This window comes from Danio rerio, chromosome 11 (assembly GCF_052040795.2).
Source record: "Danio rerio strain M-AB ecotype USA chromosome 11, GRCz13ab, whole genome shotgun sequence".
NCBI lineage: Eukaryota > Metazoa > Chordata > Actinopteri > Cypriniformes > Danionidae > Danio > Danio rerio.
The window spans coordinates 31,979,391-31,995,000 of record NC_141031.1 but is presented as its reverse complement, the minus strand read 5'-3'; the positions used below and the strand labels follow the sequence as shown (position 1 = coordinate 31,995,000).

General features: G+C 36.7%; 1 protein-coding gene and 1 long non-coding RNA gene across 2 annotated transcripts in view; one reads left to right on the top strand and one right to left on the bottom strand.

The window, feature by feature from the left end:
- arhgef10la (Rho guanine nucleotide exchange factor 10 like a) overlaps positions 1-15,610 on the top strand; it is a 236,506-nt gene that overhangs the window by 194,328 nt on the left and 26,568 nt on the right. The window contains exons 24-25 of the mRNA XM_087273828.1: positions 1-42; positions 9,694-9,836. The exon at positions 1-42 is cut by the window's left edge and continues 116 nt beyond it. Of these exons, the coding sequence (XP_087129954.1) occupies positions 1-42; positions 9,694-9,836 (185 nt within the window). The remainder of the gene's footprint in view (positions 43-9,693; positions 9,837-15,610) is intronic.
- LOC147834842 (uncharacterized) lies at positions 471-5,388 on the bottom strand. The gene is made up of 2 exons (XR_015502718.1): positions 4,260-5,388; positions 471-4,068 (listed from the first exon to the last, which is right to left on the bottom strand). It is a non-coding gene; the product is annotated as an uncharacterized LOC147834842 (long non-coding RNA).

The window sequence follows — 15,610 nt, the reverse complement described above, 5'->3', positions numbered from 1 at the left end:
TGCGGGATGGAAAGCTCATGGTGTATGAGAGACATCACAGAGGTATGTGTTACATTATACTTGATGTCTCATTATGTTTTGTAGAGCTTGCTATCATCTCTTTCGTATCCTACAGTGCTATCATTCTGCTTTCAAATGCATCTAATTCTTACCTTCGAGTTGGTTGTCATGCATTCAAGTTGGGAATAAATGTAGAATAAAAAACTTGAACTGAAAAAATTGAGGCAAAGTTAAGGTTGATCTTTGCCTACTTAAAATCCAGGGTAAATATTTTGCATCAAAGTCAGCCAAATTATATCAAGCCAGGTCAGTCTTAAAAATAAAACTAAAAAATATAATCCACACATGCACAGCACAATTCACATTTACAAAATACAATTCTTAAATACTCAAATCCAGTAAAAAAAAAATCCTGATTCAAAAATATACAAATCCAGTTCAAAAATTTAAAGCACGACTCAAAAATATTCAACTCAATTCAATTCACCTTTATTTTTATAGCGCTTTTACAATGTAGATTGTGTCAAAGCAGCTTCACATAAAAGATCATAGTACATTGAAACAGTGTAGATAATTTTTCAAAGTTTAAGTTCAGTTCAGTTTAGTTCAGTTCAGTGTGGTTTAAAAATCACTACTGAGAGTCCAAACACTGAAGAGCAATCCATCGATGCGAAGGTTCTCTCGATTCTCGTGAGACCCAGGCTCAGATGGGCATGATAATTTCTCCACTGGCCAAGTTTTTATGCAGAGCTGCAGTCCATGTGCTGGAGGTGGGAAGCTGGACATCAGCGAAGACTCGTCAGACCCTGGTCTCATGCTCTCCACTCATTCATGTCCACCACAGTAGCTGCTCAGGATACGGCCTGGTCCAGGATATGGAAACCTTGTGATCATCTCGCGCTGGTCTTGGATCAAATCAGTGGCGTCGCGGGGTCTGTGCGTCTCGGTATGAGTATCCCCAGGTGGAAATAGAGAATAAAGAGAAAAATTAGCGTAGCTGCTGTTCATAGTGCATATAAATGAGGTGAGGAAACCTGTGTGGGGCACATCATGTATCATATCAAGTGATGGACTGAGTGTATGCTTTACTAAAAAATAGGTCTTTAATCTAGTGTTGAACTGCGAGAGTGTGTCTGAGCCTCGGACATTATCAGGAAAGCTATTCCAGAGTTTAGGAGCCATAAATGAGAAGGCTCGACCGCCTTAACTCGACTTTGCTATTCTAGGTACTACCAGAAGTCCTGAGTTTTGAGAACTTAAAGAGCGAGTTGGATTGTAGCGAGACAGAAGGTTGGTTAGATAAACAGGAGCTAGATTATTTAAAGCTTTATAGGTTTAAAATACACAAATCCAGTTCTGAGATTTTAAACTTTATTCAAAACTACACAAATTCAGTTCATAAATTTAAATATCGATTCTAAACTACACAAATTCAGTTTATAAGTTCAAAACATGATTTAAAACTACACAAATTCAGTTCATAAGTTCAAAACAGGATTCAAAACTACAAAATTCAGTTAATAAATTCTAAATTCGATTCTAAACTACACATTCAGTTCATAAAATCAACACATGATCTAAAACTACTCAAATTCAGTTCATAAATTCAAATATCGATTCTAAACTACACAAATTCAGTTTATACATTCAAAACATGATTTAAAACTACAGAAATTCTGTTAAACATTTCAAAAATCAATTGAAAACTACATAAATTAAATTTGTGAATTCAAAACATGATTAATAATTACACAAATCCAGTTTGTAAATTCAAAACAGAATTCATAATTACACAAATCTAGTTTGTTAATTCAAAATATAATTCAAAATTGCACAAATCCAGTTCATAAATTCAAAACACGATTAAAAAATACACAAATCCAGTTCATAAATTTAGCAACACAAATCCAATTCATTTGGTGTAAATATTTCAGATTTTTACTTGTAAATTCATGAATCGTTTGTTGTATTCATGAATTTTTGTTTCGAATTTACAAATTCTGTGAATGTGAATTGTGCTGTGCATTTATGAATATTATTTTGTAAATGTATTAGTATTGAGATTGATCTGGCTCCATAAAATATGCCTCATTAGAGTATACAGTTGTAATTTATGTGCATTTAGGACATCTTTGACCATCAAACTGTCTGTGCCACGTTTGGTGTGTAAATTTAGAATTTAATAACATTTTAATACATGTAACTTTTTATTTAGTGGCTAAATTGTATAAATTTGTATTAACACATTCATACGAGTATGACTGGCTCATCCCCAATGACAGTTGGGTTCAGGGGTGTGAGCATGTCTCCTTTAAAAAAACATACATACATGAGTTTGTACAAATTAGCCTCTTTTCTGCTAGTATGCAAAATAGTTACAGTACATTTCCTCAAGAGATCAGGCTGGGTCATACTCCTTTATATTTTGTATTTAAATTATTCCCACTGGTAAATATGACTTTTATGTAAACAAAAACTTAATTTGTAATCCGAATTTAATTAAAGCGTGAGGATGTATACAGTTATTTCTCTTTTGCTTGTATGCATAATGCAAAACAAAGCTCATTCTGCATATATTGCTGACGTTTGTTTAGGATTTTGGGTAATCACTTTGGATTTAAATGTCTATGTTATTTCTATCCTATTAGGCTTGTTTTTTTCTCTCTTTATCACATTAGCACAGAAACGGACAGTTACATTCAGTATGTTTTCCCTTCTTTTTCTCACTAATGGGATTAAACACTAAATGGGTGGGATAATTAAGAGGGGTAATTATTAGTATGTCCCCAAATGAAAGGGACTCAATAGAGTGAAAGGGTAATCAAATCAAATTAATAGTACAAATGAATCTGATTGTCCCCGTGTTCAATTTGCTCTTTCATCAACCTTCCATTCAAACATTCAAGGATGTTTTTTTTTTTTTCGGGCCCTCCTCTGTTAGCTGAATGCCTCAGTGAGTATGTGAAAGATATTAGTTCTGTCATGCATTCAGAGATGAGACAGGAACGATAAGATTGTTCTGGGTATGTATTAGTTAGATGGAAAGCCAATGGATTCGGGATTACCTTGAAAGCAATTTATGATTTCGCAAGTCTGTCCTCTGCCCGAGCTTGCGCCTTATTCATTTGCAGTAAGTAAGTGTGGGCTAATGACAACACGAGACGGGCAGCATGCAGAACTCTTGGATTTGGAGACAAGATAGATAGCAAGAGACAGAGTCGTGTGTCTATGTGTACGTTGGGGGTGGTGAGAGCCAGACAACCCTGGCACAATGGGTTTATCACAATGCACTACTTACCTGGCTGTCAACAAGGAATTACCTCCACTGAAGTGGAAAGTAAGATTAATTATGTTGATGTGCAGTGTGGCGATTGAATATTACTATTCATGTAGTGGAAAGAAATGAATTGCAAGCAGATACATTCCCTGGGAAGTATATAGGTTTTTTACATTTACTGTACAGTGCTTAGCATATATAAGTACACCCCTCACAAATCTCTATTTTAAATTCATATTTTTAATAGGAAGCTATGCAATATTATATTTGTGCATATACATTAGATTAGTTAGTTGTGAAGCCAAATCTGGAGCTTATCAAAGTGAAGTTTATTTAGAAAATAATTTCGAGAGGATCATGTGCTGGCCCTGAGTCAAGCTAATGTATGAACCACCAATCAAACGATTCCTAACTCAGTATAAATAACCAATCATCTTACCTTTAGTCATCTTTGTCTTGTAGAATCCCCCTTTCCACCCTCTCTCCTCCTGTTTTTCCTCAATAGGGCAGCACGGCAGCCCAGTGGCTAGCACTGTGGCCTCACAGCAAGAATGCCTCTGGTTCGGGTCTCTACCCGGACAGTCTGCATTTCTGTGTGGAGTTCATGTTCTCCCCGGTTTTCCCCGGCTCCTCTGGTTTCCTCCCACAGTCCAAAACATGAGACAAAAGTAAACTGACTAAAGTAAATCAGCACCATAGTCAAACTTCACCTGCAACACACCCTCGTAGTAATCCTTAAGCAGCAGAAGGGAGTGGGGTTCTTGAGATCTACCTGAGCACAAACTCCACCTCTCAATTCAAGTCAAGTCACTTTTATTGTCAATCAAACCATGCAACAGTACATTACACAGCAGACTGAAATTGCGTTTCTCCCATACTCCAATGTGCAATTTAAAACAAAAATATGACACACACTAGACATAAACTAAACATTTAACTAATATAGTACAAGATAAATTAAATAATAGACACCCATTTGCACTCTCACCCTGCAAATGGGATGGAGCCCCGGGCTCGAGGATCTCATGAGCTGAGGGCTCTCTCCCAAGACAGCATGCCAAACTAGCTTATTACCAAAAAGTGTGAAGACTTGAAATAACTTACAATAACAGAAAAATCTTACAGGTTTTCTAACTAATAACACACCAAATCATTTCTTGTCACATGATTATTGAAACGTCTCAAAATGCAAAACTATGCAGCGAATTTCCAAAACCAAGAAGCTGTTTCTCAGCCCTGAACTCATTTTTCATTTGCATAAACACTTTTTTCAAAACTCTAAACACAATTCTTCACTTAAAACACTAAACTCTAACAGGAAGCCACTTGCTTTCCTTTTCCATACACAACCAATCAAAATGCAACACTTATCCACCGGATCACACACACTCACTCACCAATCACTGCTTTACTCTAGTATAGGCCAAAGGTGATTTGACACCGTTCTGTACTGGTCCAATAAAAACTGGTTTGTCAACCATCCACAATTTGTGGTTATGTACCTACCGCATATTCACCTTTTCTAAATCCTAAATTTCTATAAAAAAATAGAAAAATTCTTTTGAGCCCAGAGCTGTAAAATGTATGATGGGCAACCCTGTGCCCGCATGACGTTCCCACACACACAATTGTGTTCTACACTGTATTATAAAGCATATACTTTTGCTTAAATTTTTTTACAAACAATATGTAAATCTTTTTTTGTATGCTATATACACCAATACTGTTTGGCATAATGATTATCTTCTGTTTCTTCATGTCATTGGTGTTTACAGTGTTTCTGTTCCCCCTCTCAATAGATTACTGCCACTGTGGTACACTGTACCGAAATCAGCCTATAAAGAGCAAAGAGCTTTAGATTTAGAACAACAGTGTTGGCATGCTGTATCTAAAAGTGTTATATTATGAAAGACGTGTTTTCCATTTGATGCAAGTGCTTCATTCTGACGAGTGTTTATGGCTTTTTAAACGCAGTGTTACATTTTGAAGGAAATGTGAAACATTTTGCATTTTGTGTGTGCAGTTTTGGGAATTGTGTGTTGAGTTTTGAAAAAAGGGGACACTGTTTTGAAAATGTGTGAAAACAGTTGGAAAAAACTGTAAATACAAATAAAAAAAGAGGAAAAATCAAGACAATCAAAAAAAATGTACTTGAAATTTTGTATGTCATCATTTATTTTGGAATATTTTGCTTGAATTTAATTGTATTATCTTTCAATTTCTAAATATGTTTGGTGACTAAAATATTATTTTATTAAATATATCTGTTTTATAAATCTGTTTTGTTTAAATGTACCAAAATACATTGCCTATATTCACTAAGAAATGGATACAAATATTCATTTTCAAAACAGATAGACTTGTCACAGTAATCTATATATCGACTTATCGCACAACACATGGACTTGACCTCAATCATTTTTGGTGATGCAATATATATCGGCCATACGTAAAAAACAATTCTAGCAACATCTTAGCTGATTTTGCAACATCTCTTTCTCTATTGGAGGCACATTATCACATTGGAGGCATTGTTTTCACGTGGGTGCCTGACAACTGAAATTAGATCTGGCAGCATATATCACAGCCTCTGTTAGTTTTTACCTTGCACTTTTTATTATATATATATATATATATATATATATATATATATATATATATATATATATATATATATATATATATATATATATATATATATATATATATATATATATTTATTTATTTATTTATTTTTTATAAAATTAAATGAAATATTCTTAAGAATAAAATATAATGTGTTCTTCGGAAGAGTGTATATTGTTATTCTGGCATTACATAATGAGTGGCATAAAATTGACTTAAACTGACATTAATATTATTTATAGCTATATTTTTTGGTGCAATATATCGTACAAAACAAAAAGATATTGTAACGCCTAAAATTGGGTGTACTCAGTTATGCCGAGCCGTTTAGCCAAAAAATACAAATGATTCCATTGAGAGATACATCGAAGAGTTAACATTATAATAAAAACACTTGAAATATGAGATTAATCAGAAAGCTTTTTCAAACATATGAGCAAGTAGAAATTGCTTGGGGTGGGGTAGATTTTTTTGTTCATTCCATTTATTTTTCTTGATATAATAAGGTAGGGTCGTTTAATGAACAGTACGCAGTATTTTTAAGAATAATAATGAGGTGTCTAACTGTACAAAGAAAATGCGTAAATATATTACACCCAGAAGCAATAAGCACTCATCTGAAGAAACGGCTTCCACCACCCTCTACTTTATTACTTTTCAAGCAATAAAGCAAAGACTGCATCTGCAGATGCTTTGAGTGTCCAGATAAGTCCTCTCCGGCCCTGAAGGTCCTTGCCTTTGAAAGGGACAAATCTGAGGCAGCCTTCATTTGAGGATGAGGGGAACCGAGTGGCTGAGGGGATGTTTTCAAAGCATATGCACGCAAAAAAAGTGGGAAGACTGACATTTTGAATATGCCATGCAATTAACCTGAGGAAGTCGGAAGTCATTGTAAAGCTATTCTGGTTTCAAAGGCAGAAATAAACAACTCGAAATGTTAATTAAATGGCTCGCTGCGCTTCCCTCTCTAATTTTGTTTCATTAACACACTGTGATGGGGGCGAAAAAGACGCAGAAAAGGCTTATGTAATGCATCCCATAATGGTGTCCATGGTGGCTACGGCACAAACCCTGTGATTAAAACTCTGGAAAAAGTCTGGTGTATTGTGAGCACACTGGAGAGAAATGTATAAATTGGATTACACAACACGCCACAGTTATTAACATGGCACTTTTAGCGCATTAGCATAAAAAGCGCTAGTTTTGAGGGAGAGACGCAGTCCACAAATACGCTGTGCGCTGCTTGTTCAAGCTGTATGTTTTTAAGGCGTAGTCACAAATTATACAGTTCCACTACCAGTTATACATATTTGTCTTGCAAACACAAGGATTTACTCTCGAGTATTAATGAAACCAATTTACTTTAAGTGACTTGCTTAGGGCAAAAGCTGTGGAATTAGCATGCAGCACATTTCTGTAGCTGTGCTATTTGAAGCATTCATTTTGAAGGGAAATAACATGCAAATTTACAAGCATTGACTATCTTTGGCCGTATGTGAAATGTTCTACTAGATAGGATTAGCGATTTTGCCTTGAAGCAAGGTATTTCGCAGGCTTTGTGGTATTTGCTACCATGTGCCTTTACCTCATTTTCTGTTTACTGTGCAGTAAAACTTTCAGATATGCAGGATGAAACATTTTGGGATGTTTTCCCAACATAACTACTGTATATTTTTAGGATCAATAGTTATAATTATATCCACTTGTATGCTATATTTGATCCATTATCTATGTGATGAGGAGAATGTTAATATTTGTTGCATTTTGCAATTAATTTCATTACAGTTGCAATTAAAATATTGTAAATTATAGTGTGTGGGTTTTTCCATTAAACGAGGCTTTCTTTTAAATTTTTTTTTTCAATTCATCTTTATTTCCTATCGCTTTTACAATGCAGATTGTGTCAAAGCAGCTTAAAAAAAGGGGTTCTGGTGAAAAGAAACTGTGTCAGTTCAGTTTTCAGAGTTGAAGTTCAGTTTAATTCAGTTCAGTGTGGGTTAATTTTCACTGCTGAAAGTCCAAAACACTGAAGAGCAAATCTATTAATGTGCAGCTCTACAAATCCCAACCAAGCAGGCCAATGGCGACAGTGGCAAGGAACAAACTTCACCAACTGATAAAAGTGAAGGACAAAAAAAAAACCTTGAGGGAAACCAGGCTCAGCTGGGTACAACCATTTCTCCTCTGGCCAAACTTCTCGTGCAGAGCTGCAGTCTAGGAACCGAACACTGGAGAACGCTGGACATCCATCGGGGAGAAGCTGCAGGTGTGAGTAGGTACCGGCAGGTGTACAAACTGGTCCACAGGACCAATGCGGAGACTCGTCTGTCACTGTAGTCTTTCAGGAATCAGTCTCATGCTCTCCACACCTCCATGACCACAACAACATCTGCTCAGGATACGGTCTGGTTCGGGATTGTAGAGACCTCTAAGTCCTTTATGGTTGGCATCATCTCTTCGTATGAGTTGTCCTTAAGGTCCTCGGTGGTTGGCATCATCTCTTTATAGGTCTTGGATCACCTAAATGGCATTGCACAATCTCTAGCATCCTCGCTATCTTAAACCTACTAAAATTAGATTATTTTTGTCTAAAAAATGAATACACTGCACAGTAAACATCTTTATTTTTTTACTCATTATCATTTTATATGTGTAAGTTTAATGTTAAAAACAATTGTTGGTAAAATGTGTGTAATTGGGCTACACTGAGTTGGATATTGCATACGGACCCTGAGCATACGTCAATACCACCGCCACATTTGTACAGTACTCCCAGCACAAATGTCATTGAATCACAATAGTCAAGACTAAATCCATTCTGAAGATGGTGGACTTTAGCGCTGCATACAGGTGTAGTAACGAGTAAACAAAGAAAACGAAGCATAAAGACGTAGCATTTCATAGGTAAGATTTTGTTTGTATGTTACAAACTTTTGTGCTAAACAAGTAATGGTATTGATGATAATAGTCAATGCAATTTAAATAAGACTACAAGATGCTGCGGTGCCAGAAACTTGTATTATTGTCAGCTAAGTGAAGTAAGGGCTCGTTTTTGAAGTAGCTTACAGTATAAGGTGCCTGATAATATAATACCTGCGCCTCAATGTGCATACGTTCCACCTTAAATTATTGGATATTACAAAGGTTATATACCATTTAGGTATATACTGAAAGGTGAATATTATGCACATTGAGATGCAGGGATGTCAATGGTTCACACGAGTCATACATAACGGAGATTCATTCTTAAACGAATCACTCACTTCGTTAGCATTAGAAATGAAAGCAGGAGAGGGGGTGTGTTTTAGGACATGGATAAGATTGAATTTAACAGACATGGAGGATAATATATTTCTAGGCACACAAGCAAAAAATTTTTGTAATTTAAACAAATATTTGCATACTGACCACTGGGAAAACTGTGTGAATGTATAAATGTTTACATATCAATGGCTCCGAATGGCCAGTTCTCCACTACACCTTGGTCTCACATTCATTTCAAAGGAGTGCTTCCATGTACTAAAAGGGTGGCTCTATTGATGCATTCCTTTGAATAGACAATGATAGCGTAGGTGACATCTTATATAAATATCTATGGATATTAGCATTAGCTGCATTTGTCCATTTCAACTGCAAAACGTAGTTAAATGTGTTCAGAAATGAAAATATGGAGGAAATGACAAAAGAAAAGACTCAGTTCTTGGGTAAAGCATTTTATATGCTATATATAGTTCAAAATAGTTTCTTATGATGGACTTAATGCATATTTTTGTGTTTCTTCTGATTCTTAGGGGGACTTTGGAACCAAGACACCTCTAGAAAAGTAACAATTGGTTCACATCCCATCAGGACTCTGCTGGCTTTGGAGAACTCGGTCTGGGCTAGCTGTGCTAACACAGTTACTGTAGTCAACGGCTCCAGTTTGTCCACTCAGGTAGGATCATCAAGCGCTTCTCATGCTGATTTGCTTTCACACTAGACTTTAGCAAATGGACAAGAACAGACATTGTTTCACGGGCACTTGGCCAACACTGACAGACAAATTAGCTTGTCTGCGAAGATCAATAATCCTAGCGAGGAGCAGCAATCCATACGGCCAGGGTGTCTCCTCTGGGGTCTGTTGTTCGCTTTTCTTTTTCCCCCTCTGAGTTTTATACCACACCGGATGAGTAAATACCGCTGACATGCTCATAATCTTCTTCGGCTGTCTCAAATATTGAGGAGTCGTACCCGGGGATCTACCCCATGGGCCTCCATGTAACCCTGAGCCTTCCTTTAGTTCTGCCTTCTTGGGTTTTATCTCCGGAATCAAACATCTCTTTTATCCTGTGAGATTTCTCTGGATGCGCCCATCAGAGAGGAGATTTGAGCTAGTGGTAGGTGAGTGGGTCCCTGCTGCTTTTCGGTTGATCCTCCCCAGTTAAGGGCAGTGCTCTGTTTTGTTCCACTGATTACATTGTATCCCTTTCCCCACGGAGCCGTGCTGGCCCAGCAGCTGGAGGGGGAAGCATCTCCTCTACAGCTGTAAATCTGCCTCATTGGGACTCATGGCAAAGTGTTGTACAATGATGTGTGTCGACGGGATAAGCAACAGAGCCTGTGCGAGTTTGGCTGTCTTGTCACCTGTTTTTTAAGATGTGTATTCCACACTATGTTGCATGCTACCTTGTTCCTCTGACCCAAAACGATTGAGGCTGCTGGATTACTATCGATGTACAAAACGGAAAGTATTTCAACCGTGGTGCTGCAGAGATAACAAACAGAGTGATGCTTGGGGATGTCTGCACTGTAAGCTTATGACAACATCAATTTTTCTTGTTGCAATTAATTGTTGATGCTCATATCCCGGTTTATGTTGTTATCACAATATTAGGCTCCAGCCAAAAAAAAAAAAACACTTTAACAGGTATAATAACAAACAAAAACAAAAAAACTTGATGAATCACTTCAATTTGTATGTATTTGATATGCATACACTGTGCAAAAATGTGCACAGCATTATCATGAAGCCCAATATTTCTAAGCAAACATGACTATAGCATGGACTTTGAATTGCTTCTGAACTTAGTGTACTGTTTGCTTGTCTATAGTGTGTCAGCAGTGAACCAGTAACTTTGTTACACCGTTTGAAAAGAAATCAAGTCTACTGAATATGACAAAAAAAAAAAAGAAAAAAAGAAAAAAAAAACAGATGCCAGTGGCAATGAGTGCATAGGTGAAGGGTTTTAAATATATATGCAACTCTATTTTAAACAAGTGCAAAGACAAGTTTAACCTTTACATCAATCAGAGAGAAAGCGCAGAGACATTGGAAATCTGAAGTCTTTCTAGTGTGTATATTTTGAGCTGTATACCATGACAGTTTGTGCAATTCACTGTAGATATTCTGAGATACAGTTTATACTAAGTGAAAAAGATGAATTTTCTTCAAATTATACTATTTATACTACATGCAAATAGTGGTGTATTGTATTTACACTATATGTAAGGACAACATTTTATTTGTAATATGTGTTTGTAGATGCTATTTATAGTGGATATAGTTGCAGACTTTTCATATTTTACCTCAACATAAAAAAATAATTCCAGCATTATGATATTTATTTAACCATTTCATGCATAAGATCACACGGGTGTGATCAGCCTTGGCTGTTCCCTGAAACTTACGATCACACCAGTGTGATTAGAATGTTCAGAACGCATGTCATCAACTTCTAAAGTTCAAATCTGATAGCACACGTTGGGACACATAAAGAGGTTCTCACACTGTATCTGTATTTATATTTATTAAATTACGCATGAACTTATTAGCCTCTACTGCTGCCTCAACCCTAAACCCAACCCTTACGGTATTGTAAAAATTATATTTGTTGTACATTCATTAATTTATTCATTCATTCATTCATTCTTTCATTTTGCTTTTGGCTTAGTCTCTTTATTAATCTGGGGTCGCCAGAGCGGAATGAATCACCAACTTATCCAGCATATGTTTTACACAGCGAATGCCCTTCCAGCTGCAACTCATCACTGGAAAACACCCATACACTCTCATTCACAAACATACACTATGGACAATTATAGCCTACCCAATTCACCTATAGTGCATGTCTTTGGATTTGTTGGAGAAACCGGAGCACCCGGAGGAAACCCAAGCGAACACAGGGAGAATACGCAAACTCCACACAGAAATGAAAACTGACCCAGCCAAGGCTCGAACCAGTCACCTTTTTGCTGTGAGGTGACAGCACTACCTACTGCGCCACCACGTTGCCCATTTGTTGTACAGTTTCACAAAAATTATGATATATTGACATGACTATATTCAGCTGTATCCCATCTGGACTTGACCGCACTGCAAGAGAGGGTGAAGTCTAGACGGGATACAGCTGAGGATGCTCACTTCAATGTTGCATGTTTTTTGCAACCCTGTACAACAAATAATATTTTATATTATTGTAATGGCTTGTTATACAGGTAGTGGTAGACACTAATAAATCAATGGGAAATTTAATAAATTATATAAATACCTGTCGTTAACTTCTGATAACAGCTGTATCCCTTCTAGCAACAATGGTGTGCCCATTACCTGTCATTTAACAAATAATATGATCATTATTAAGCTGTTTAAAAGGTCAAATTTATCTTTTATCACATATTTTAGAATCAAAGTATCAGAAATTTAGCAATTTAATAAGAATATTTGTCAATATTCGCAGAAAGGGCTAATAAGAAACAATATGATAATACATAGGTCATTGGAGCTGGTGGGTCACGTGATAAACTTGATGCTTGGGAACTTTAGAATGAAATAGATTCTAAGCAATGGTCACAAAAAAATTCACGCAGGAGGGTCGACTGGAGTATTTAAAACTCACACGTAAAAGGGGGTGTGAATGCCGTTTTACTTGCTATAAGTGTATTTAGATGCTTACTGGAAATAGTGACCGATATGTGGCCACCTCAGTATTAAGGCCCCGTTTACACTAATTCATTTTAGTTTTTTTAAAACACAACTTTTGGTACGGTTAGACCTTCTGTCCACACTACCTCAGAGTTTTCAATGCTTTGAAAATGCTAAAGAGGCTATTTTCATTTTAAAAACACTGCTGCTCCCTATAAGTGTGGATGAAGGAAAATGGAGATGAAAACTGAACTAATGTCTTGAAATAACACAGTCTGTTTCTAAAAAAATAATGCAGTCAGATGCACCATTGACCTAGTATATTAACAGACACATTTTAGCCAGTCCCATAGGAATTCACACAATCAGGACTTTCACATGAGGGCATGAGTACACTTTGCTTATATACATGTTTTATACATCTCACCCCTATTGGCAATGACATTTTTGCATGTGTGAACTGCCACTGAAAGTTTGCTAAATTGACCGTACCAAATCGTTGTGACTGCAGTCGACTCGATTTACAAGTTTACCTCATGACCATGTAGCAATTCCTTCCTTGTAAATCAGAACAATAAAAGCTGAGGAGTCATATATCCCACGCTCTGTAAAATGAGGGGTTGTTTAAAGATGTTGCTCTCGAACAGCACTGTCACCTAGTATTATAGTGGACTAATGAATGGTTAGGTGTGATGCTTGTATGGTAGGCGGAGGATTGTTGGGTTTTGTCTGCTAGTATGGAAAAACAGTGCTCTCCTGCTGTGAAACAGTGATGCAGTATTATAGGGTGAAGTGGTGGAAGCAACCTTTTTCTCAGTGTGAGATTCAGAAACTTGACACCACCATTTACAGACATCATTTACACATCTGTCTATCTGTCTACATTATCTATCTGTCTGTCTGTCTGCATTGAATTACAGGGGATAAGTATTTTAAAGATTGGATAGATGATATTGTAGCCTTATAAGCGTTATAACTTCAAACTATTAAATGTTTAGTTTTAAAAATGATTTATTACACACCTTTGTGTCATTCCATTCCCCCTGAGACCTTCTGAACACAAATTAAGATAGAAATTTAGATTTAGATAAAACCTGAGTGCTCCCACATTCTCCATACACTCTCAGAAATGAAGGCACAAAATCTGTCACTGGGGTGGCATTGTTTCAAAAGTTAGATTTTTGTTCCTAAAAGATAGAAATGAATGCCTACAAATACAAATGTGTACATCACAGTACCTTAAAAGTACAAAATTGAACCTTAAAGGTACAAAAGTGTAACGTAAAGGTACTAATATCCACCTGTATGCATATACTGTAAAAGATATGGACGTAGTATCCGTGACGTCACTCATAGGTTTCTGAACACTGTAAAAGTAGGTGCAGCCAACCATCGGCATTTTGTTTGTGCGTCATCACATCCACGGCGGGAGACCAAACAAGGGCAAAGAGGTGGATAGTGAGCAAAGCTACAGACACCTGCTGGCATTTTGTTTGGACCTGGCTTAGACAGACTTTACTTTGGAAGAACGCTTAATACTTCATTACCTGTGACTTGTGTTCTGACCACATGTGCTTGGTTGTACGCTATATCAATAAAGTGTTTAGACTTTTAAAAACACTGCTGTAATACACAGAGCCACTAAACACTGTTCTTGTGATGTTTTTATACAGGAGGAAAACTCAAATTACTTCCAAACACTTCAAATAGTGTTAGTAAATGCAGGACTATTGATGAAATCCAGCATAACACTGTATGACAACACTTCAGGTGACTGTTCTAGAGCCTACAGCTAATCAATTTGTCAGATTCTGGAGTGCTTTACAGGTCTAAAAAAATATATATAAATGATCTTTAATAAAACAAATACATTTATAGAGATGATACATAAGTATAAAACTTCACTCACCTTGGAAATGGAGGCAATTCGAACGGTTTGTGAGCACAATTAAGTGCACACAGCATGCCATATCATCTGATAATTGTAGGAGATAATCCCAAAAGGCAATTGACTGTGTAAAGAAACATTAACCATAATAAAAATACGATGTATATGCCGAGCTCAACAGCTAATTAGAGACAGCGAGCAGCAAGACCTAGCTGTCACTCAAGTAGCCACGCCCTTAATTATGCAGACTTAATGTAACTGAATAAAAACTAAACGGATGAGTTATAAAAAAAATTCACCCACCTCACTGTTGTCATGAAGGGTAATCATAGCTATATGCACCAAAGCCATCTTTTGTACCAGGCTGTAAACATGTTTTATCAGCTGTAAAAATGGCCAATCTCCCATTGCAGTCAGAAATCACCTAGACTTCCTGGAGCCAGCCCCCAAGGCGAGTCGGTGAATTGCAGTTTCAGTTACTTCCGTGTTGGCTTCCCGAGGGAGAGCGGGAGGTTGCCGCTTGCCTGTATGATACAAATTGTATCTTTTGAAAAGGTACTACCCCAGGGACAGATTTTGTACCTTTAGTTCTAAGAACGTAGAACACATGGTTATATCAATATCCAATACCAATAAACATATTTAAAGAGGCCAAATGCTTTCAGTGGGTAAATTGGAAAATTATCAAGCTACAAGAATAATTTTGTGCACACAAACTAGACAAAATAATGACTTTATTGAATAGTTTCTTCTCCTCAGTGTCAGTGTGCGGTGCATTTTGGTTGCTCTGCTAATGAATTTACCTTCGATTTTTCAAACAGAAATGAACATGCTTATCAGTGTTTTGCATATTCTGACACTGAGGAGAAGATACTGTTGAATACATGCGTTACATTTGTTTTAAGTGTGCACAAAAGAA